The sequence below is a fragment of the Cygnus atratus genome, chromosome 2, assembly GCF_013377495.2.
Source record: "Cygnus atratus isolate AKBS03 ecotype Queensland, Australia chromosome 2, CAtr_DNAZoo_HiC_assembly, whole genome shotgun sequence".
Lineage (NCBI taxonomy): Eukaryota > Metazoa > Chordata > Aves > Anseriformes > Anatidae > Cygnus > Cygnus atratus.
The window spans coordinates 151,262,418-151,286,637 of record NC_066363.1 but is presented as its reverse complement, the minus strand read 5'-3'; the positions used below and the strand labels follow the sequence as shown (position 1 = coordinate 151,286,637).

The following is a 24,220-nucleotide window of genomic DNA, read 5'->3' as shown; positions in this document are numbered from 1 at the left end:
GCAAGGTTGGATGCAAGCCCTCCTTTCCCTGCTGCTAGGCAGGGAAAGGAGGGCTCGGAGTTTCGAGCCCCCGCGGGCAGTTTGTGTTACAAGGCATCGCATATCTGGCTGCAGCCCCCACCACGGGCAGGCGAAGGGTTAACAGCAGAGGCAGCACGTTAGCTGTATCTGTGGAGATTATGGTGTGTTTATCCAGTGTTCAGATTTCCTGTCTGAGTGTTTGGATTTCCTGAAATCCCTGCTATCAGCCCAAGTGCTGTCCACTGAGCAGACCTTTTTCTCTCTCACTTTTTTTTAAATTTTTTTTTTTTTTTTTTTCACTTTGCTCACATGGTAGGCTTTCCTTCCTGCTCTCTTTCCAGTTGTAGTGCCTGTGTCTCCTCACCGGTCAGGACATTTATGGATGCAGATCAACACTCTTAGACTGCAGAGCTCTGGGTTCACCGTGCATTGGATTTCCTGTTTTTGTTTTGTTTTGCTTTGTTTTTATTTTTGTTTTATTTGACTTTTTCTTTTTTTTCTTTTTTTTTTTTGTGGAAATAAAACTCGAAGAAAAATGGTCTTTTCCAGCTGCCCATGGGAGAATACGTTTTAGTTTGAGATGGAACAATGGCCTTAGGTTTGAGGAGCAAATCTGGAATGGGAATTCAGCCTGCACAAGTCCTGGTGAGTTACATGGCATCGGCTGGGAGGGTGCTCAGTCCCGTACAGCTCTCGGACAAGGACAAAGGCTGAGCACAGCCACTGAGTGTGGCTGCTGAGCAAACTGCAAAAAAAAAAAAAAAAAAAAAGCAGAGGGGTGTAGCTGAAGGTAAAACTTTTCTTAAAGAATAATAATAATTAAAAAAAAAAAAAGTCCATTTTTCATTGCTAAAAATACACACTGCTCTACAGCCTAGAGAACATCTAGGTAAACTTTACCGTAGCAAAATCTGTCAGGCCAGATTCTGCCAGTCCTTACCCATGTGAGTAACTTCTACTCACATAAACAACTTCAGTGGCTTTTAAAAGAGCTCATATTAAGGGAAGGCTTGCAGAATTGGGGCCACATGTAGCAAATTGCAACAACTCAATCTCCATGACATTTAATCGTAAAAGAAAAAGATAATTTTATGAGTGTCATTGTATGCTTCCTTGGTCTTTTAAGTTTTATTGTTGATCCAGTTTTAAATTTGAAGAAAAACCCATGTGATAACTATTTCTCCTATTGTCTCTTAAATAAGTTTGCAGTAGGAGTGAAAGCATATTTTCTGCAGCAATGTTCCGGGAGGCCAGAAAGGGGCTTTCGTTGTTGGAGGGAAAATGCTGAGTGCTGTGCTGCTCCAAACTGGAAAGCTGTATTCAAACATGAGGCTTAGCTAAGGTTTTAACTTCATCTTTGGATGTGAGAGCCCATGGCAGCATTATTACTAGCCTGAGGTGTTTTTAGTTAAACCATGGTCACAAATGTAACAAGTCGACTGGTCTCAAAATCAGTGAGTCAGCTTTGAAAAGAAAAAAAAATCTTCATTTCAGGCCTCTTTGAATCAGATTTCATTTCTGGCATCCATGGAAGAGTTTTTGGAGTCAGATGTGGAAGATAAAGCATCATCACTGTTGCAGCTTTTGTTGTGTCCCTTAGCTGGAGGCTGTGGTTGCACTGCACATTCCTGAGCTACTCCTTGGACCTGTTCCAGGGACTTGGTTCTCTAATTTTAGGGAAAAATCTTGTTTCAGAAATTGCTTAGATACTAGGAAACGTATATAATGAAAACAGCTTTCTCTACTTTAGCTCTGATTTTCATTAGACTACTGAAAATGTCCTGAACTCTAGCATATAATAGTGCACATCAATCATCATTTAAAATGTTGGGGTTTAGCAGGAGAAAATACCTTACTTTTTTATACCAATAAAGGGAAAAATGCATTTTCCAAATTCTTTCCAGAGCTTCCAAATCTGAAGTTTTAAACTAATAGTTGCCCAGTGTGCTGGGTTTCTGCACAACCCTTTGAATGTGATCCTGCTGCTCTTCTTCAAGCTTTTCTTCAGTATCAGCAGAAGGATTGTGTGATACCAGCCAGACCAAACTGGTGTCTTTTTGCCTGTAAGCCTTCAGGAACTCGATTTTAATTATTAACACGGGGCAACACTGAAACTGATGGTATTTTACGCATCAAAATGTTGGTTCTTGCTGTGTACATCGGTGTGTATTCTCAGTGTGGGGAATTCCCAAAAACTGAAAGGGAGGACAAGGAGCCCCTCACCTGAGGTAGACCAGACCTTGGTGCCCTGTCTCATGGCTGTGCTCTGTCCATGGCTGTGACTGAAGTGGCCAAAGCAGAAACGTGCTCCTCTCAAAGCTGGCAGAAGAGTCAGAACATCACTAATGATCAGTGAACTGCAGAAAACAGAGAGTACATATGAAGACAGAGGGGAAATGTGAAGACTTCTCTAGGTCTACCCAGATCTCCTAGCTTTGGAAATGTGGTTGGCTGTCTGATGGGCAGGAGCCTTGGGACTGGCTCAGTTGCTTTTTTCCCTCTTTTGTGCAGGATGGTCAGAGCTTTCTGGTTTAAGTCAGGTTGGAAATGCTGTGGGAATAGTTTTTTCTGGTGGTATTTTGGTATTTCCTCTTCTGCTCACACCCAGACCAGGAAGTGCAGAAGCACAACCTTCAGCTCATTGTGTGCGGATTTATTTTTATAAATGTGAATTCGCTTCCCTCCCCCTCCCCCCCGCCTTTTATTTTTTCTTTTTCTTTTTTTTTTGTCCAAATAGCCCTCACAAAGGTTTAAGGCTTGCTTTGATTTAGACTGTGGGAATTTTTTGTACCTCTTTATATAACTGCACCAAGCATTGAATAGTGCCCTAATAAATGATTATCACATTATTTCTGTATTATCTAAATGCAATATTACCAGCTCAGCTCCCCACTGCCATATGTTCATGGGCCAGTACCCCAGAGCAGCTGGTTCTGCTGGCATTTGTCCCCATACCTTCAGTGGCATGATGGCTGATTGGACACGAAGACCTATCTGTTCAGTTGCCCATGGAGAAATGTGGCAAAAGACCATTTTTTTTTTAACTGCACTGTTAAACTCTCTACAATTAGATACCTCACATTTTTTCCCTTCTTCTTCTATCTCTTCTGCATCAGTGAGGAAGTTCAGCTCGTGCACCTTCTCCACATGTGTCCAACTCATTCACCATCACGGCCGCCAGTCCTCCTGCCTTTCTTGCTGTTGTTGGCAAGTGCTGATAAACAGTTTTGACAGGCAGAGAGTCCTGCAGAGCTAACTTCATACATGCAGTGATATTTCTCTGCTCAGATGATGAATGGACCAGAGGAACTAAGCCACTTTCCCTGAAATTGTTCCCCACATTGTAAGTTTTTAACCGCTCCTTTCCATGCCATTTTCTGGAAAAAGCAAAGAATGCAATTCCTTACCTGATCACTTTTAGATAAAAATTGTTTCCTTGAGCCTCTTCTAGCCACCTGGTAGGGTCTTTTGTCAGCCATTTTATAAATGAAAATGAACTTTAGGTGGATCTTAAAGTTAGGTACACGGCAAAATGATTGTCTGTATTTCCATTTGAGTCCACTCTGCAACATGAACAGATGGAAATACAAGCAAAGGGAACTGCCATTATATAATTCTATAATTCAAGAAGACTTAAGTAGGCACAGTGGAATTTCCAAGGATTTTGGAGGAGTGTTCTTGTTTCGGGGCACTTTTTTTCTCTTTGCCCTTGGCTTTAAGGCTCTCTCTTGTGCTTCAGGGAGAAGCAGTGTTTCAGGGAGAGGGTGCCAGGTGGGGAGGGAAGGATGCCAGGCCCCGTTATTTCAGACACTGATTAGTGCAAGGATGGGAAGCGGCAGGGCTCATCCTGGAACAGGTATTGCTCTCATTGAACACACAAAATCACAGAATGGTTTGGGCTAGAAGGGACCTTAAATATCACCTAATTCCAACCCCCTGCCATGGGCAGGGACACCTCCCACTAGACCAGGCTACTCAAAGCCCCGTCCAGCCTGGTTCTCCTCCCACATGGTACCCACAAGGCAAGCTCCATCCACACTGAGGGTCCTCACTTGGACCCCTGAACCACAAAGCCAGAGAGGCAGTGATGCTTTCCCTATATTCTCCCTTATCTCGGCTGGAGATAACAAAACCCATCTGCCTCTGTGAGTCAGCAGAAAAGCATTCAGCTTTTATAAGAGTTAAGGGACATGGAATAGGGCAATGTCAAAGCACAGAAGGCTTCTCCTGGCTTTGCATTCACACAGTGCTCACGTAGAGGAAGTCGCATTTTCCATTCCCATTCACCAGGCAAAATTATTTACACCAAGCTGAGGATGTGGCCACTGGCATACAAGACCAGGGCTGCCAAACAAGGCTCCTTTCATCAGCTGTAAACGTGAACAAATGTGGAAATGGCAACAAGCAGTGAGTACCGTGATGTGGCTGCTGCTAGCAGCTTGGAAAAGTCAAGAAAACTCGATTGTCTTCTCATCAAAAGTGAAACAAGGAAGCCCCCCCTCGCCTCCACCCCCACTGCTACCACCCTGGCTCGAGCAAGTCGATCCGTAGGTATTTGTGTGGGGGTTTGTTCTTGGCGGTTAACCACATAACAATTCGAAGCATGTGGCTAACTCTGAAGAAACTGCCTTTAAACGTTTGCAGACTGCGGTGGTGTTAGCGAGAGCGGGGGGCTGCGGGCCGCAGGGGGCTGCAGCAGGAAGCCCTGTACATCCTGCAATATAGTCCTGTGAAGAGGGGAAAAAAAAAGAAGGTTGTGACTCTTGGAGCTTCTCTGCTGTCGATGCACAGCAGCACGGGGCAGATGTCCCCCATGTCGTGTTTCACGTCTGTATTGGTGTGTCAGGGCGAAACACCCAGCAGGAAGCACACAGCAGAGAAAAGAGGTGGCAACCAGCGGGAGAGCATTTCGGCACGCAGCTTTCATAAATAAACCAGGAGGAAAAATAACAAACAAACTGGGGGGCCTTTGCGGCGAAGCAGTGCATGCTTGGGACCATAGGGTGATCTCCAAGGGAAGCGTAGGCCTGGAGAAGGAGGCTCAAGGAGGCGCTGGGGAAAAGGCAGCAAGGAGCAGCCGTGCTGTAGCTTGGGGTGGTAAAAATGCCCCAGCGGAGCTCTCCTGTCCCTCTAGGCCTGAACTGGTTGGGCAGGGAGGAAAGGCTGGAGGGAGGATGTGCGCAGAAGGGATGGGAACAGTTGTGTCTGTGGGGGTAAATGGCCCAGCATCCATGTGTGTCGCAGCACTTGTCAGGACAGAACTGTTGGGGTACGTAATGTCCAGTTTTAAAGGATTTGGTGCTTAAAGAAACCAATACAGCTTAAGATTGCAACATTTCCCCACTGGAGGAGACCCATGTGAGACATTCAGTGAGTTTGCAGCTCCCAGAAGATCTCAGGTTTTTAGCTTTTCTTCATTTCCGGTTCATCCCCAGTCTATATCCAGGAGGGCCTATCTTTGAGTACAAGCAGACGTTTCTAAATGTTACTTGGGCAAATAATGAACTTCAATTAATCTCTTTCACCCAGCTATAAGCCTCATTTTTAATTCAGCAGGTAAAAATACTGTATCTGTACCATCACCAGAATTGGCCTTACTCTAGGAAAGAAAATGACAATTGGTGTCAGGCCCTAAGGCTGAAAATTCAACCTGCTTTGGAGAAAAGGCAAATGAGGCCTTGCCAGGTCTTCCCTCTTTGTTTCATCAGCTGGAGCTGTGGCTTTGTGGCATGGGTTGGGGTGGGATTGCAGCTGGAAACCAAGCTGTGCCCCCAGGGTCCTGGCAGGATCTGCAACTACACGCACTTCTCCATTTATGTTCTCCAGTCTGGGGAGGAAGGAAATCAGCCATTAGTTAGTGGCCAAACCACAGCCATGGGACAGCCACCTTCTGGCACTGAGTTATGGTGTGACCACAGGCAAGTCGCTGCATGGCACTGCCCAGATCAGCAGCAGAAGTGTGGCTGACTCCCACTTTCTTCCCCTTCATCCCTGGAGCAGCCAGAAGGGAGTGTGCAGACGGGAAATGCAGGGCACGCAGACAACATGCTCCTCCATACTGCTGGGGCAGGAAGAGGGAGATGTCTCCTGCCAAGGCTGGTGCAGCTGCATACACTTTTTAATGCAGTTGGCCAAATGCACAGGAAACAATTTTGTTCTGGCCAGAACTGCCAGACTGTGAGGCAGCAGGACATTTCAGGCACTAGGACAAGCCTTCTGGTATCCAGGTTCAGCATAACACCAAGGCCTTAGCATGATACTCTGGTTCCATATAAGAAGATAAAACCATCCAAGCCAATGCTTCAAGACCCTGGTCCAGCAGTGGCTGACCACATCTGCATAGGAAGCAAGAGCTGAACAGGGCTACATGTAGTGATAATTCCTCAGATTAAAATCGCAGCTTCCCAGGACCTCATCTGAAAGACTTCTGCAGTCAAAGCCCATGCTTACATTGTACTTGTCTTGGATAGACATTTGCAGCATGGATTTGTGTTATTTTTCCTTTAAACTACTAGACATTTTTAACATCCATGAAAAAAAGCTTATATGAGTTCAAAATGCAATTAGACAAATTCATGGGGAAAAAAAATGTCTTCAATTTACAGCTGTTAAATCATTACTGACAGTCAGGGTCCAATCCTACTCTCCTACATGAGGTTTTTAGTTATTTAGTAACTTTATAGTGCTGCTACAAATTGAGTTTTGTGTAAATATTCCAGATTTATTTGTGTGTAAATAAGATCTATGCCAGCACCATGGAGTGTATAGATTTATTTCATCTAATTTAGAGTGTAACTATATTGCTACTTTCCTTCTGCTTTCAAAACCAGTTGTTTAATAGTCACCCAAATTAGCAATTTTACCGATATAATCACTTACCTAATGGTACATTTCCCATAAAATGTGGAAGATCGCATTCTCTGCTGGTGTAGGATACTGGTTCCATCCATCTGATCAGAGGCAGGTCATAGTTGCATATCCTTTAATAATTATTTCAGCAGGTGTCCTTTTATTTCTGTTCATAATTAGTAGCTGAGTATTTAGCAAAGCTTGTCAGGATCCGAAATTCCTACAATTCAGTAGTTATCTATTTTCATGAACAAAGGGGATCTCTACCTTGGTAATTTCTGAAAATATTTTATTAAGACTAACGGATATTATAATTCTACATTACATTATTTATCAGCCACCAAGGTAGAATTTTGATCTTACACTTGTCCTAGATTAATGTCATAATCTGACTCCAGATTTAATCAATGGTAAGGTAGGTGTCAGCCAGAATCCCAGACCTCATGAGTCATTTATATTTTATCATTTTATTTTCTGTTTTTACGATCTTGTGGTTGAGAAGGAGTGTGTGTTGTTGTGTTGGTCATGTTGGGGTTAAAAATCTACATCTAACACAAGATGATCTACAGCTGGCATTTTTTCTCACCACCTAGACAGTGAAATGGGATTGGGTTCAGTTGAAACCAATTTCCATACCACTGAGAATATTAGAAATAATGGGTGTCAGTAATGGCAGGAATAAGGATAAAAAGGTGATTGTAAGTCATCTTTTGCTCCTGTATGCTGGAGCCATATGACAGCCTACCTGGCACCTGGTCTGAATTAGAGAAATCACTTGACAGTTGTGATTTATGCTTTTCTTCCTAGAATTCCTCGGAACCTCAGAATAGTGATTGTACTATTGTACTGTTGCCACTGTAGCAACATGTATGTACATGGTATATTGCAAACTCTTACAATTCGTTCCTTTCGTTGCCTTCAGAGAACAGCCTGACTATGAAGTTCCACTTAGCAAGAAACCTCCATGCCATAAGGATCATTTATAAGATTAATTCTGCCCATTTTAGACTGATTCCTTTCCCAAACAGCCAGAAGAGACCCTAGGTCCTAAGTGTCTCCTTCTCGGGGCTGGGATTTGAAGTAGACCTATGTCCCATGAGTCATATCAGGGCAAAAGTCGTCCAATCTCTGCAACTTGAGGAAGAGAATTGGGTTTACAGATAAACTCCTACAATAGATATGCTCAAGAGGGGACATGACCCCAGGCTGAAGCTTAGGAAAACAAGGAGTCTTAGATAATGTTTTTTCATGATGCTGGATTTTGAAGTCACCATTTAAAAGAATAGAAGGCAATCGCATTCTTGTTGTGTTTTATGTTCTGGGAGGAAAAATAAAAATAAATAAATAAAAACCCTTAAATCATAGAGACTTTGATAATTGAAACCTAATTTAAATAATGTGTTACTGAGAAATCTGCAACATTTGTAGTCTGGTCTCTATAAATTAAGCTGAGGCAATTGCACTGTGTGCCCCTCTGTGATTTTGAACCCCTTCAGTCAATTCTGATGGAGGAACAGAGGACTGAAATGCTACATATTTCATGAAAACAGGCAGATAAACTGAAGAAGGAAACAGTTTGTTATCTCTGACTACCTCCTCCCCAAAGAAAACAGCTACTGTGAGAAAAAACAGAAGGAAAGACAGAACTTCCATGGCAGTCAGGCACTGTGCCCACCACAACCTGTGGGAAAAGCTTTAACAAGCATTTGTACTTCATTATACCCAGAGCTAAATTCACCCAGGAGGTACAAGTCCCCAAGCAGCCACACACCCTTCATTCTACCACTTGAAAGCCTTCCCCTAGGAGTAGCAGGGTGCCTTTGTGGGCTTTCATCACCCCAAAGTCCTCTCTCCATGTTCATGCAAACCTGAACAGCTTTAGGAGCAACAAGAGTTAGGTGAAAGACACCTGTTGTTATTTATCCCACTGCTTTAATTCTCTCTCCTTGAAAGACATGTCTTTTTGCAATATCATGGACCATTAATCCACTGCATTAATAGGGGAAGCATTCCCTGGGAATAATTATATCCTGACATCAGTGTTGCTGGCCTACGAGTGCTGACTGACAGTACAGTAGCGAAGTTTTGCTTAGACAAGCAGCACCAGGAGAGAACCCTGTTTGCTAAAGCTGTCCTTTGTAGATAAAGCTTAAATCAGTAATTTTCAAAAGCTGGTTGCCTAAAATTCAGAACCTCAGCTCATACCAAAGTCCTGGATAAATTATTTTAATGCTCTTTGGAAAGTGAGGTCAATTATTTCAATCCAGTAATGAAGGTTTCAGTAGACAAGAGTTCAGCACTTCTACTTGAGTTTTCCAGTGCAAGACAACGTATGTCAGTCCTGAGCTGCAGACCATTTGTTTTTACAATCCAAATCCCTTCTAAATAGAAATCACCAGCTGGACCAGACCGTTGAAGACAAGTCAATTCATGTCTTGCAGAAAGATCCTGGGCTCCCTCCAGAATGTGAACTTAGAAGGGAAAGAAACTCAGATCCCCAGAAAGGACAGTTGAGTGCTTTCACTCCCAAGCACCTCTAGCCATCTGCAATTTATATTAGTGTACTAGATTTAGCAGGAGATGAGCGGTGGTCACGAACACCAGAACTGAATGGTCTCATCCAGCTCCCACTCCAGATGCAAACTGCAGCGGGTTTTGCTGTGGTTTTCCACAGACAGGAGGACGGACAACAGTGACCAGGCAGCATCTGTGTGAACCCTGGCAACACCCTCTGATTTCGACAGTAGTTATCATGAGAAAATATGTTTCTGTTTTGTCTTTTCCTGTGCATGTTAAAAACAAGACATTTGTTGGGTTTTCTTCCCAAGAAGGAAATAGGTTCATTCGGGAATGCATGAGGCAAATCGGGTTCTTTTAAGTACCAAAAGATACATATGTGCTATTTCAACATTTTTAAGCCCTCCCGGGATATTCGTTCAATATCAGTTGTGTCTGTTATTGTACTGGTTTTGCAGTAAACAGTAGATCTGATATAAAGAAACCCATCCACATTTATACTGTTAATGTAGTCTTTCTTAGAAGCAGAAGCTATTTACAAGACCATAATTTCCCTGAGACACTATTTTTAATTGGGGAAGAGTTCTCTCAGAGGAGTTATAGTCTTACATCTGTGCAGTATTTTCCCAATCAGGAGATCAAGAGAAAGAGGATCTGAGCAACTGCTTCTTTACATAACAATGAACATAGAGCTTCGGAGTAAATCATAATGTGCAATAAAATTAAAAAAAAAAAATTGGCTGGAGATTAATGACTGGAATGGGACTTACTGAATTAAATTGGATCAGATGTTCCCCAGAAAAATCTGAGTTAGATTCAGAGTGCTTTTGTTTTTCACAAAGGAAGATTTAGCTTGATTGTTTCATAACTACTGACAATTTCTAGACCTTGCAGAAGTGGTCCTAGGTGCCTGCAGGAGAAGTCTGGAAAACCTGGTCTTGAGCAGGCAAGGAAGAGACTGAACACAGAGCCTCCATGGCACACAATCTCACTAACTGTTAAAGAATTATAGACAGCGTTATAGTTTTACAAGATATTAAGGGCTGACTTAAGGTTTCTCCTTCCAGGGGCAGGTTCATGACTACAGGTCTGCCTCAAAGATAAACACTTACTGAATTGTTGAAGACTGCTATCAAAGTCCAGTTGTGCCTTTCATGTTCACTGTCAGGTGGCTTAGGTGGCTCCTTCTTCCTGTGCTTTCTTCTGCGAATCTGCTTTCAAGTGTCCAACCTTCCCGATATGGGCTAAAGAGAAACATGGGCAGCCAACTCAGGCTTTTGAATTTCCCCCGGGACTGAGGCTCTCCAAGCTAACACTTGGGTTTGTGTTTCAGTCCCAGATTTGCTTGTGGCTTCAGCATTGAGAAGCAAAATGTTTGTGTTTCTAACAGTGTTCACTGAAGAGACAGGCTTAAAACTATAAGCCACGGACTGAGACTGAAGTTTCCTGTTGGTGTTTTTTTTTAATCAGAGAGGGGTGTTCTTTTGTCAAGAACCAGACTCAGTTCATGAATGTAACAAAGGAGGAAATCAAAGCGACCTAAGATACTGACTGTGCTAGAGATACCAAAACTTTTTTTTTCCTTTTAATTAATATTATTTGCTGACCTAAAAGTAAAGCAGGTCCATAACATGTCTGATAAAAAGGTTCATTCAGGAGGTGCAATGCTGAAGGTACCAGACATCTGCCTTGTCATCTGTTCTCAGGCACCTGGCAGGTGTGCAGCACTTGGCTTAGTGACTTTCTCTTATTAACTCAGTTTCCTTAGGCTTTTGTAAAAAATGGACCTAACAACAGTTGCCTAGAGCCAGGAGAAGAGCAGGAATACATTATTAAAACCCAGAATGCAACACCATTTTAAAATTCATCAAAGTGCTCAGAACAAATTCTCCAGAGATCGGGGGCTTAGTCATTCCAGGTTTCTCCAACTCATTTAGATAATTGTCCCTTGAAATAGTTCTCTCTTTCTTTTTTACTTCTTCCCTCTCTCTCTCTTTTTTTTTTTTTTTTTAACATTGGCACTTGCCAAGTATTCGCTTAGCAGGCAGCTCAGCTCTACAGCTGCAGAAGAGCAGAAGAAACCTCAAGTTTCCCACCATGCACATCTCTGCTTTCTGCAACATGAGCCAAGCACTTGAGCGCATCTCAAATAATCATCTCATTGTCACCTGCTGACACAGTCATTACCAATTTAACTAATTAATACATCGGTCAACTTCATTTCATTGTGAAGTGATTTATTAAGTAATAGGAGAGGTTTAGAGAGATAACATATGAGTTATTCAGTATTTTTAACTACCATCAGAGCCTGGAGAGACTCAGTCTTGATGTTTTCCCATCTTCCTGAAAGCTATGTGACTTGATTGCTTCTGTCTCAGCATAAATTCATGCTGTCACTAAAATAAACAGTCCAAGCACCACCATCACGTCAGCTCAAAAAGTAAACTGATACAAATTAAACTGAAAAAGGGTGGTTTATTTTTCAGCTGCATCATTCTTCTCTCGGTAAAAATATCTAAACTTATATTACAGCATATAATTTTATATTATTTGTGTAATTTCTTGTAGCCAAATATTCTAGAGATTGTTAAAACTTCTCATCAGATTGCTAGGGGCAGGTGCGGTCATGGTAGTATACCCAAATAGATACTATTTCCTGGGGGCTTCCATAAAAAGCTTAGTTTTTAAGTTTTCTTTTCTTTGTCTTGGCATTTCTTCTGGAATGTAGAATTAGGGCTACAGCCTTGTATATGCCCACAGGATGGTCTGGGCAGAAATACGAGGGTCCTACTGTGATGCACTTGGGGCATGCAGCACCGCAAGAGGTGTCTGCCTCTGGGATCGGCACCCTACTATCTCTTCTAGTCAGTAAAATGGAAGAGACAGTTTAGGCTGTGATTCATCTGACCTTTGTAGATAACTCCTTTAGCATGTCTTTTTCAACATCTACTCTTGTAGGATGAGGTGAGCTGAAACCTACTTTCAGTTGACAGTATTGACTGTATCATCAGTAACTATAAAGGGAGCCTGGGGTGAACAGCCCAGGCAAAGACACTTTGTCAGATACATCCTACTTTTAAAGTATAAAAGTTGAGGCAGAGCTCACTAAAGTGTATGTAAAGAATCCCATTAACACGGACTGAGTCTGGATCAAGTTTAGGCTCTGTTGTCACTTCTTTTGAGCTAATCTCATTTTTCTATATAAATAGCGCATATGATTTCAAAGGCATGCTCATGGATCTGGACATGACTCAGTATAGGGGCAGATACAGACGTGAGGAATGAAAGGAGAGGATATTTAAGAACATCTTTGTGTTCTTGTATTGAGGTTTTTTATGTGCCTTGTATTTCTGGATATTCCATAGAGAGGCTTTGATAATTCTGTGCCTGACTGCACTCCGCTGAAGACCAGAGCGGCCAGCAGTGCTGTACCAGCCAAAGGATGTGACACTGACACAGGGTCCAAGCAGGGAGAGTGGCACTGCTTGGCACGTGCCAAAGGGGAAGGCATGAAAAAACGGCATTTTGAAGGGCAGAGCTGTACCGAGACAAGAGGGGCTGGCAGAAGGCACTGTGGAGTCATCCTTCTGCTCAAAGCCTGGCTTTGTGCTGGAGACAGCAGACTGAGATGAGCACATCAGGGTCTGGTTCCTGGCTCTGCTACAGACCGTCTGTGTGGGACTCGGCTTTGGAGAAGAATTAGCAACAGTCCTTTCAGGAGGAAATGTGTTCATTGACTTTCGTGATGTGTTCAGACAATGCGAGACCTGATGAGTACCTGAACAATCGATGACAGCTAGAAGCAGGAGGCGTGCCGCTTGCTTTGCTTGAGAGCTGCTGCCACACAGCAGAAAAGCCACTGTAGGGATGATGTGGAAAGCTCGGATGCACCAGACTTTTCATGCAGAGAGAAGTTGATTTTTAACACAGCTACAACAGGTTTAGTCATTTCTGATTTGTACAATCCTATAAATCCATTCAGCAAGTTGCCGCTATTGAATTCAGCCCACAATAAGTGGCTATCAAAAATAAGTAGGGACAGTGACCAGAGGATGTAGCATTCAGATTGTATTATTACCCTATTATCCATATACTGTGTACAGGACTATTTGCTGAAGACTCCATACTGAACTATCATTAAACAGTTACTAACCTTGCAGAGCAGGCGGAAAACACTCTCATGTCATGAGCTTCTCACAGGCTTCACAAGTAGTTTGCAAGTAACTCAAAATCTTGGACTGTGGATGGCAGCCTTGTCATCAAATATAAGAAAATACCCTTGATAGGGTCTGTGAAAGCTCTCTAGAGGTCTGCACCCGGGAAGCAGGCACTCTGATTAACTGCTGCCTCCACAAAATGAAAAATCTTCCCCAAGCCCAAGAAACAGCTGATGGATATCGTAGGAAGTGGTAAGAAGGTCACTCGTAAGTAGATCCAAGGAGGTTTAAGTCACAACACCACCATCCTGAAGGTCTTCAACAAGTAACAAAAGACAGGCATCAAAGACTGCAGAGTCCTTCTGACTAAATACTTACACAAATCTCTGTGTCATATACCTGAGTCTTGAAAATTCACCTTTGAAGAAGATTGCAGAAAATTACCAAATAATTGCACTTAAACTCTCTGGCTGGCTGTAGCGATGCGTTGCAACATTGTACAGTGGTGATATATTACAAAACTGTTAAACCTTAGAACTACCCACTTTTGTGGCATGAATTCCTAAAGCAGATTTAGGCTGTCCAGTGCAACTATTCCATAGCCCTTTGCACAGCCCAGATATCATATGATCATTTCATAATCATAGGAGGATTCATAGGAATCATAGGAGGATTTCATAATCATAGGAGGATTGTATCATCAGACAAGGGTGGAGAATGATGTTCCATTCTAACAGCAATGCCACCTCCTAAAACAAGGTTCTTTTTTATTTTTTTTTTTTGTGAGAATGTTGTACAAGAAACTACCCGAATTTTAAAAGTTGATTTTCAATGCATATTCAAACACATGGCTATTTCATGGAAGAAAACTCCTACTTTGCCAATATATTTTAAAGCTCAATAGAATGACCTGAGGATTAATAATCCTCTCAACCTCACATCAATCCAGTGTTAAACACTGGAATGGCTAATTCCAGGCACTATTCAAAAGGAATTAGTGAAAAGTAATGCAATTCATGGTAACCAGGATGGAATTAAAGGAAATGTATTTTATTTCAAGAAAGCCATTTTGATAGTTTTTTAGGTTTTACATTTTCTTGAAAAAAAAAAATCAATACTATTGATGTAATAAGTATGAACTTTAGTAGAGCTTTTGGCACCAAACAGCATTTTGAATAAGAAACTAGAGTTATTTAAAGTCATATTGTAATTATTTCATGGATTACAAACTGAGTAATTGACAGTTCTCAGAAACCATTATAAATACGGACTCAAAGAGAATGTCAGTCAGTTCTTCGGAGTCTCTCCTGGGCTCTAAGCTATTCTACATTATCATCCATAACTTGTAAGAGAAATAGAAGTATCACTGGTAAAACAAGCAGAAATTGAGTGGAGGCCACTGCGAACATGGAGCAGGACAGGTGATATGCAGTGATCTGCTCACACAGTAAGGCAGGTACCAGTGCACAAGATGAGATGAAAGAGAAAGATGCTGTGAGATGAAAGAGAAAGACAAGTGACAGATGCTGTGACAAGGAATCCAGTTCTGGTGGTCGCCAGGCTCTGTGTTTTTTGCTGAGTGCTGCTTTCCCTGCCTTGAGCACTCAGCCCAGGCAGTGACCACATAACTCATCTTGCCCTTGGCTTCCCAGACGTTAATTAGAGCAATTCCTAAAAACCTGCTCGAGCCCTCTTGTAAGGACAGCTGTGTGTGGACATCCAGGGTAAAACAGACTACTTAACAAAGAAATATGTGTACTGCCTTGGTATGTGCAATTCAATTATGACTTTTCTATTATTACTTCTTTCACGATTCAGCTCATTCCCATAAGTGTGCTAGTGCTTTGATGGTGTATTTTTATGGAATCACTGAGGACACTGCTAATGTATGAGGTCAGAATGGGACTTTCATTGCTTCGGATATATTAAAATCAGGTCTGAGGTGACATGTCCAGAGACAAATATCCTCAAATTTCCTTCACTGAAGTATGTTAGACCAGATGCTAATAGCGTTATCCAAATCATGGATTAGGGTGAAACCGAAGAACATATGTTTCTTGCATCCTGTTTGGAGGATAACAACATAGACAAACAAAACGAATCTATAGCAGATTTTGGCGTAAAATGAAAGATATTTTCTTTAATCTCACAGTTAATTCAAGAACAGGTCAGTTATTATATGGATTGAGTAGTTTAATTCTGTATTTTGGCCATGAAAATAGTTTCAATAACCTTTCCAAAACATGATTTTGAAAACAATCTCAAAATTTGTAGGACATGCTTTTCAACAGAATTTAGATAGAGCAAATAGTTAATTCCCAGTAGTTCAAATAACCAGCCTAGTTTTTTTCATTTGCAACAAATAAGATTTTTATACCTGCATCATGTTAAAATGTCTTGGGATATAAAAGCTTTCTGCTCAGTCATTAGCTGTAAATTGCAGAATTAAGAAGTACTCTACAGCATTTCCAGATGAAGTAGTCTGTTTATACAGAAAGTACAAGAGCTATAATTACTACATGATCACATTTGTATATCAAGGTCAGAATTCTGTGATTCACGCTATTGTTTGGACATAAAGGGAGTTGATTTTCAGCATGGTGGTGTACAACTACTATTATTGCTACAACAGTGACTGTAGAAACAATATTAACTTTTGCTTGTTTGAGTTTTTCTAGGCAGGTTAACTCCAGTTCAAACATTCATGAAAACTGTCTGGTTAATATTTGTCCTAAAATATTCATTAGGCATGCAAAATATGTACTTAGGTATATACTCCCCAGGTTGTTCAGCCTGTGTATTCTATTATGAAAGCAAAAAAAAAAATCCTCCATAACTAAAAGCAAACCAAAATAGGTCATTAAATGACTTATGCATGAAATCACAGGGAGTTTAAGCAGTATCAAATGCAGGTAATTAAAGACTGCAAAAATATTTCCTGATCTTTTCTTCTCCTCTGCAAAATCCTTGCATAAGATTTTCTTCTTGCCTATTATCCAATATACATTGCCATTTTTATATTCTACCCTGAGTATTCATTGGCTTTCCGTGCTATTTTACCAGTTCTAAAAGCTTAAAAATATGGGGATTCAACTCATTATACTTGTTAGTTAAGAGTTAGGATTAGTCAAGCACTTAGATTGCACCAATTAATTCAATCTGATTGCATGTACTCATAATCAGGCACAAGAATAAACGCTTTTCTCATCTGAGGACTAATAGAATTTGCTATTGTGTTAACACATCTCAGTTGACACTCAGCTTCCATGTGACTTTAATGTCATCCTGTTTCTTGTTAGGCCTCTTTCTCTTACTTAAGCCCCAACTAGTCTTTCTCTTTTCAGCTGTAGGTGTCCGTAGGCAAAAAGCAATCATCTTGCTCCAGGTGTTCATTGTTCTCCATCCATTCTGGGTTCTTATATTTCCTATTCACTCCCTGCTCCCACTCACATGCTGTCATATATGAGTACTTTACGTAAAACTGGTAACATTATCCTCACATTGCCAGGGACATTTGGGCAGCCTTCCTTTTTTTTTTTTCTTTTTTTTTTTCTTTTTTTTTTCTTTTTTTTCCTTTTTTTTCCTTTTTTTTCTTTTTTTTATCTTTTTTTTTTTTTCAAGCAAGAAGCAGAGAGGCAAGAGGTCATCTGTCTGTGGGCCGAGTTTCTTAAAAGCTGTGTTTAGCCTTGGAAAGACTCTATGAAAGATGAAATGCTCTTGTGCGTACAAGGCCTGAGGAATTTGCCATCTGAATGCAGGTCTAATAACCTGTCCAAGGCCACCAAGACAAGGAGTTGGACCCACGTGAGCTTCTTCCTCTCTGGGCCAACTCTCTTCTCTCTGGGGAAGCCACGTATGTTTCCTTCTCATTGTTCGTTCTCATCAATCACTCCTGACAACTTCAACCAACTTGATTCCTTTACAAATATTTTTCTGGATTTGTTCCATATTTCACTTTGTTTGCTGGTTAGTGTAGTACTGAGAGGCCCAGAAATGAACAGGAGACCTAGAAAGGGAATATAATCACCCTGAGCCACTGAGATATAACCACAAATGCTGTTAACACTGCCTACAGCAAATGGGTAATTAAATAATCTTCAGTAGCATATTACAGCGGAAGTAAGGAAATTCTGTGACTTTTTGGACTTACGAAAAATGGATGAAATATAAATAAATCACTATCAGTTCGAAACATAATCTAATGTAAATCATACTTACTTGTGAACCTAGGTCAGCATTTCATTTTGAAAGCAATGAGCCATTATAATTTTTTTTTAATCTAACATTGTTTTGATTTGAATAGCATAAACCTGCAATCATCAAGGTGACTGTTTTGCCTAAGGAGATGGATAATATCATTAAAAGGAACAGATGTGCTGTAATGTTAAACAACAAACAGACATGTCAGCATGGGTTGAGCCAGATCCAAGGTTGCCAGTGGCTGTGATTTTGTTTTAAGACTGTGGTACTCTGTTATCTGCTGTTGGAGGCCTTTCCCAGCCCACGAAAAACAGTGCAGCACCCAGGTCTTCTTATAACAGTTTTTTTCCTGCATAGACTATAATATTCAAGCATAATATTCTGGATATAAGGCATATACTTCTGTTCGGTATAAGGTAGATACCTTATACCTTATTCTGGGTATAAGTTAGATACCTTACATCCTTGACTTCATATCAAAGAACACAGCTCTTCCTTTAAAGCACTGCTCAGTCTTATGGACAGAGCTGTAACTATTTTTTCTCCCATGCTGCCAAGCTGGTGGCACGTGGTAGAATCTCAAATCCTTTATGTATATATGTAAAAATCTGAAATCTGTTTGGTTAAGGAAGCCTCTAGTCCTCCTAATGGCAAAACATATTTTGACCACATCATTTGAAAGTATCCTAAAAAGGCTCAGAAACAGAAGGGAAAAGAAAGATAGTAATATCCCATCCAAGAACTTTTATGTCGCAATTTTTAATTGAATCGCATATGTTTTGGAGACTGGGATTATCCTACGTTGTTTTTAATGTTAAGGGTTGGCAGCCCTCCAGACCCACATGGCAAATTTGGAAACATAAAACAAACAGGACAAAACCCATAAACAAACTAGAGCAGCCTCTAGGGAAATAGGTCGACAGCAGTAACAAGACAGCAGTAACAAGTAACTTCTCTCTTAGCGAGGAAAACAAAGACTCACGGAGGAATGAAGTGGGGTGCTCGGATGGAAATGGGCAGACTGGCCACATATGGCTGTGATCGGTGCTCTAGTGAAGGCTGTGCTCTGGGGCAGCCTCCCTCTGTTGGACCTACTGTGGAGTTCAACCCAGTGGCTCTGAAGTGTCCCCGTCCTGTCCACCTCCTCCAGAGGCTCTGCAGCATCTCCATCACTTTCTTTTCCCCACAGCAACACAAGTCTTAAAGTGGAAATAGTACGGCCCATTTCCATGTGGTAGGGAGAAGTTTGATGAAAGCGTTTGGAACCACTTGTCCATGTCCTGGCACGACCATATCCCCTCCTCCCCCTCTCCTACGTGCAGCATCCTTCCTGCCACATCACTTTTGCACCCAAACTCTTTGTCCTTCAAATCATATCTGCCTTCCTCCCCCCTCCAAAAAAAAAAAATAAAAAAAAATAAAATAAAATAAAATAAAAGGATAAGTTTGCTGCATGTACCTGACATGGAAATTTTCAGCCTGAATGGTTAAACTGAAGTTATAGCTGAAAACAGGGTCTTCTAGAGGGAAGTGTCAGACAGCCAGGGCAGGCAGCGCTCCTTGCCCTGCACGCACGGCAGCTGAGCGAGAGCTGCCACATTTAGTTACACACCGAGAGTTTCCCCAGTCAGCTAAACAAAGCTCTCACGTAGCACTTTTCAGCAAGGTGCTATTCTCAGCGGATTTCTAATGGGTCTGTTTACTCTAATGAAACTCACAATATCAAATACAGTAATCAAATACCGTAGGATAAATTGCTGTCCCTGAAGAATTAATTAATAAACGTGGCTTTAAACTGTTTGAATAAGTGACTTTTTCAGTCCCACAGCTTTGGCCAATTCTATTTATTTGTGCCCTCTTTTCTCCTCATCTAGGTAGGTTTCTGGTCGTGACAGATGAGACATGAGATCTTCAGCTTCCAGGCTTTCAAGTTTTTCTTCAAGAGATTCATTATGGAATCGGTAAGGAAGAAAAAAGACCTAAGTATAAGTAACAGGTTTGAAGTGTAAAAAGTAGACCAAAATATATGGAAAATAAGCCCCAAAGAAATTGGTTTTATCAATTGCAGTACCTGCCAGTTTTTTGTTTTTGTTTTATTTGCTAAATGCCACTTTGGATGTTACCAGAAAGTGCTTTTCAAAAATATCTAGCCTGTTGATCGTTCCAAGGGTCAAAAAATCAAATAAATCAGTAAATCCTCAGAAAACACTGACTGCCTTTGCAAGTACAGGAGCAAACGATAATATTTATTATGTATTTTGCTTTGCTTTCATAGATTTCAAAGTTGGATGGGGAGGGTATAAAAATGACACTCTGTAACTCCTTTCAAGTGTCCAGATCTGGTAACTGATGTTGTTTTAACTTTGCAAACAACCCATCTCTGAAATCAGCCTGCAAAATCTATGGCAAGATTTGTGCGGGGGCTTGAAAGAGGAGAGACTCTCTTCTTCTTGTGATGCAAAACACTGAATAGCACACAGTTGTCTAAATATGCTTTTGTTTATTCAGTCTCTGGATGGTGAGTGCTCTTGTTTTAAAGCTTTTACTGTATTTCATTGAACCACTAAAATGGCATTTGGATTGCCTGACTTGAACCCCCTACAACAACAACATTTGCAGTGGAGGCTTTAGTTTGCTTTGTACCTGGTGCTCTGGATGCAGCTCTCCTGGCACAGGTCGCTGCTCCCCGCTTGGGGATGGCAGCAGTGTGGGTCTTTCATCTTCTCTTTGTCCCTGGGGGAAGGGTTGGCCATACTGCACTCCAGCCCAGCCAAGAGGGGTGAATCACCGCTGCTGATCTTCTGAAAACTGAATAAATCTTCCTTTGGTGTATTTGCTTTGTCACACAAAGCATATGCATATTTTTTTTTTCCCTTTTTAAGCCCATGATGCCTAAATAAGCAAGAGTCCAGAAGTCAAACAATCATCTTTTGAAAAGTATGAAGCTATTAAGCTGGATATTTCCACTTGATTTTGAAACAGGACTTACTTTTTTGAGTCATACTGCTTCTACATTTTCTTGTAGGAATAAAACAAAGTACAACCACAAACAAGCAAATAAGCAGTGGTAAAATCATTGAAATGAAATCTGATTTCCTGAGGATTTGTTTCTTGACTGCAGCTCCCGAGAAGCTGCAAACCATTAGTGAGACTTTTCTCATGACTGAGACATTCACAGGATCTTCTTCCTATGCTTCTTCTCTTGATAAAGAGCAAGATGAGGGCAAAGTTTTTCTGTCCTTGGGGACAATAAATATTTTTTCCCTCCACTCACATTTATCTTCCCAAAAAACTTGTAGGAAAAGAAGAATTTTGAAACCTTTCCTGCTCCCTTTTTGAATTTTATGGTATTGGTAATGCATTAAAAAACTCATTAGGGACAGGATGGATGGGCTGATGACCATGCTCCACTGAAGTCAATGGAAAACCAGTTAACTCAGGAAGCAGCAAGCTCTTTTTTAGTGACCTAAAACGGGTGAAAGTAGAAGCAAATAAGTAGACAGAGAGAGGGGATGCTATGATAGAATTCCAGACTGAAATTTTGAAGTTCTTTATTTCATTTAGCATCATGTAAATATTGACTCAATGGGACTAAGTCCATGTGGCAAGACCAGCTTCCAAAAGTTTCCAGACACTTGTCTGCTGTTCTGGATTTTAAGAGAACCCCACAAAGATGACATTCAAATGCATGCTTTAATAGACAAGTGTTCAGACCCTAATTTTAAAATCGAGTCATTTTTGCTTGATGACAATCCTTTGACCATTAAACAAACTATGTTCAGTCAACACTATACGCCAGCCTTTGAACTTCAGCTCAGTAGGTCCATACATGTGCCCGTTTGCAAATGACTTCTATGCACCTGATTAGCACAGCAGAAGCTCAGCCCCCCTCCCCCCCCAAAAAAAATCTCTCTTTCCTTTATGTTTTCACATCATGAACAACTAGTAGAAGCAGTCCTTTTATTTGCCTGCCAATCCTTTTTGTCTGTCCAATAAAATGTCGATGAAATTGTTTGGCCTGAGAGCTCTTCTCATCCTTCAGCTGTTTTTTAAAACTCATGCAATAAAATCTACAATAAAAATACTCAGTCCTGCTATAGCACTACTCAGCTGGAGAGCCCAGTGTGCTTTCACCCAGAAAAATACATGCAATTGTCTGCATTCCACAGATAGAGAAATGATGCACAAAGTGATCAAATGCCATGTCACAGCTGTGAGTGGCAGCTCAAGGACAAGATACCACCAGGTCTACAGAGCCTTTATGTAGTCCTCAAACTGCTTCCCAGGTTCATTTTGGCCTGAACCTCCAGTTTCACTGCAGGCAAAATGCATGCTGCCATCAGTATACATCTAGCAGCTTAGGTAGAAATGTGGCTGGATAATGACACAGCTATATTATTTCCAGAGGGAAACAGAAAATATTGAAATGTTTGCAGTGCGGGTTGAGGCTTTATTTCATTCTCTTTTTCTTTTGGAGAACCTGCTATGCCAGCTGCCCTGCAACATGTTCATTTTTTGCAGCAACAGTCTCCGATCTTAGTCATTGCTAGTTCCCATATTTAAAAAATGTATTCAGCTACTACTGATTCTTGCTTTGAACAGACTCTTATTTCTCTCACTTTAATCACAGAGTCCCCCTTCATGCTACACTGGCTTCGTCTTGTGCTTTACAACCCCTACTCTCACGCTAACCAACATTTAACTCCTCCTGTTGCCTGCAAACGTGTCTGCCATGCCCTTCCCAAAAACCGTCCAAGCATTTGGTCAGGGTCAGGATAACCATGCACAGGCTTCCCCTGCAGGTTCTCACCCTCACTGGCACATGTTGGCAGGTCCTGCTGGGCCAGGAGCTCTTGTGGGGCCAGCAGCCCAAGAGTGGCTGTCTCCATCAGCAAGGAGCAGGCTATCACTTGCACCACAGACAAGGGTTACGTATGCCAGAGGCTCCTCTGACATCCCCAAGAGTTTGAGCTCCATGAACTCTCCAAAACACGGTCCTTATATAAGAATATATTGCTGGGTTTTTATATTCTGTAGATGTTTTAAGGGCTGTGTTTGAATCTGACACACGTGGTACCATGCTTCTGATGAACTAGAGTAAGGTTTTGTAAATGAGCATCTCTAACAACAAAAAACCCTGCATGCAACAAAAATACCAAATTCAGCACACCTGCAACAAAAAGTGAGCATCCCTTCCATCATCAGCCTGCTTCCCCTTGCTGCTGGCTGACATTTTGCTATTTTTTCCCTTTGGAGGCTGCAGAGGTTCCAGAGCTGTGCTTCTTGTTGTGACTGGGAGCCCGGAATGCTGTTACGTGTTTGTCTGCATGGCTCTTGATCTTGCATGACAAACCCAGAACAACAAAGGCAAAACTGAATCAGCAAATTAGTCGGTTTAATCTTGCATAACTCAATGCTCTGCTCCGTTTTCAGTGCTGTTATTTTCAGCTGGCCTTTGAGATAGCTTTTTGGGCTTACCTCTCGTTCAGTTAAGCACCTTGCACAGGATATTCAAGTAAATAAGATGCAAAATATATCATTCAGTTGTATGTTTGGATTTTTCATTTGGTACATATAGTGTTAAAAACACAAATGTAACCAAAATGTCACTTATAATGAGAACACAATGGGTTTTCTTTTTGCTATCATATTAATATTGAAAGAATGCAGAAAGAACCTTTTGTTTAAGCCACCATTGCTCATGCTAACATACTTTTAAATGAATACTGTAGTTTCTAAGACAGTTGCTTATGTTTTCTTACCTATTTTTAAATATCAAATGAAGACAAATGCTTGGAAATGCCAGTATTAAAATTGAAATCAGCTGATTCTTGTATTCAAAGCAGTCACAGCAACAACAGAAATTGTTGATGCAGCTCATGTGTTTCATGAGCCATATTACAAGACGCTGTAGCTTAAATACAGAAATGCAATCAGTATGTTTGCTGGATCTGGAGTCTGCTTTTCTGCATGCACAGAAATTATCTAGATGTGAATGGTCTTCCTTGACCGGAAAGTTACCTGACTATTCTGTCCCAATAAGATAATCACTTTAAAGATTTGTTTGCAAATGTCAAATCCAACAGCCTTCTTTCTCAAGTAAAACCACTTGCAGTTTACGATGCAAGTTCCCTTCAAGCAAATTAGCACCAGTCACAATGTGTGATGTAGGCTTTGCTGTCTAAAATAGACTTTGCCTTTTCCTGTGAGTACATCATGCACTTATGTGATATTAAAAGTGCAAACATGCTGCAGGTTAAAAAATGTGGTTGCTACCCTTCATACAAGGTTCAGTTAGCCAACGGGACCATTCTCTGAGAGGATGCTGGTCCTGGAGGTGAACCTCCTCCTGACTGAATGTTTCCAGCTGAAGTACCAAGGGGTGGTGTTACATGCCCTTACGTAAATGGGGTGGGTTTATTTTTTATAACAAAGCTATGGGAGTTCCATTAACAAAAAAGGTTTCCTGAGTTTTA

The 24,220-nt window shown here is 41.2% G+C and overlaps 1 protein-coding gene across 3 annotated transcripts in view; it reads left to right on the top strand.

Annotated features, from left to right (window-relative positions):
• Window positions 1-342: 342 nt before the first annotated feature.
• ASAP1 (ArfGAP with SH3 domain, ankyrin repeat and PH domain 1) overlaps window positions 343-24,220 on the top strand; it is a 147,061-nt gene continuing 123,183 nt past the window's right edge. For all 3 annotated transcript variants that reach the window (XM_050709265.1, XM_035556294.2, XM_035556289.2), the window contains exons 1-2: window positions 343-666; window positions 19,619-19,705. Coding sequence is in view for 1 of the 3 variants with exons in the window: in XM_035556289.2 (XP_035412182.1) it covers window positions 19,647-19,705 (59 nt within the window). In the remaining 2 variants the exon portion in view is untranslated. The remainder of the gene's footprint in view (window positions 667-19,618; window positions 19,706-24,220) is intronic.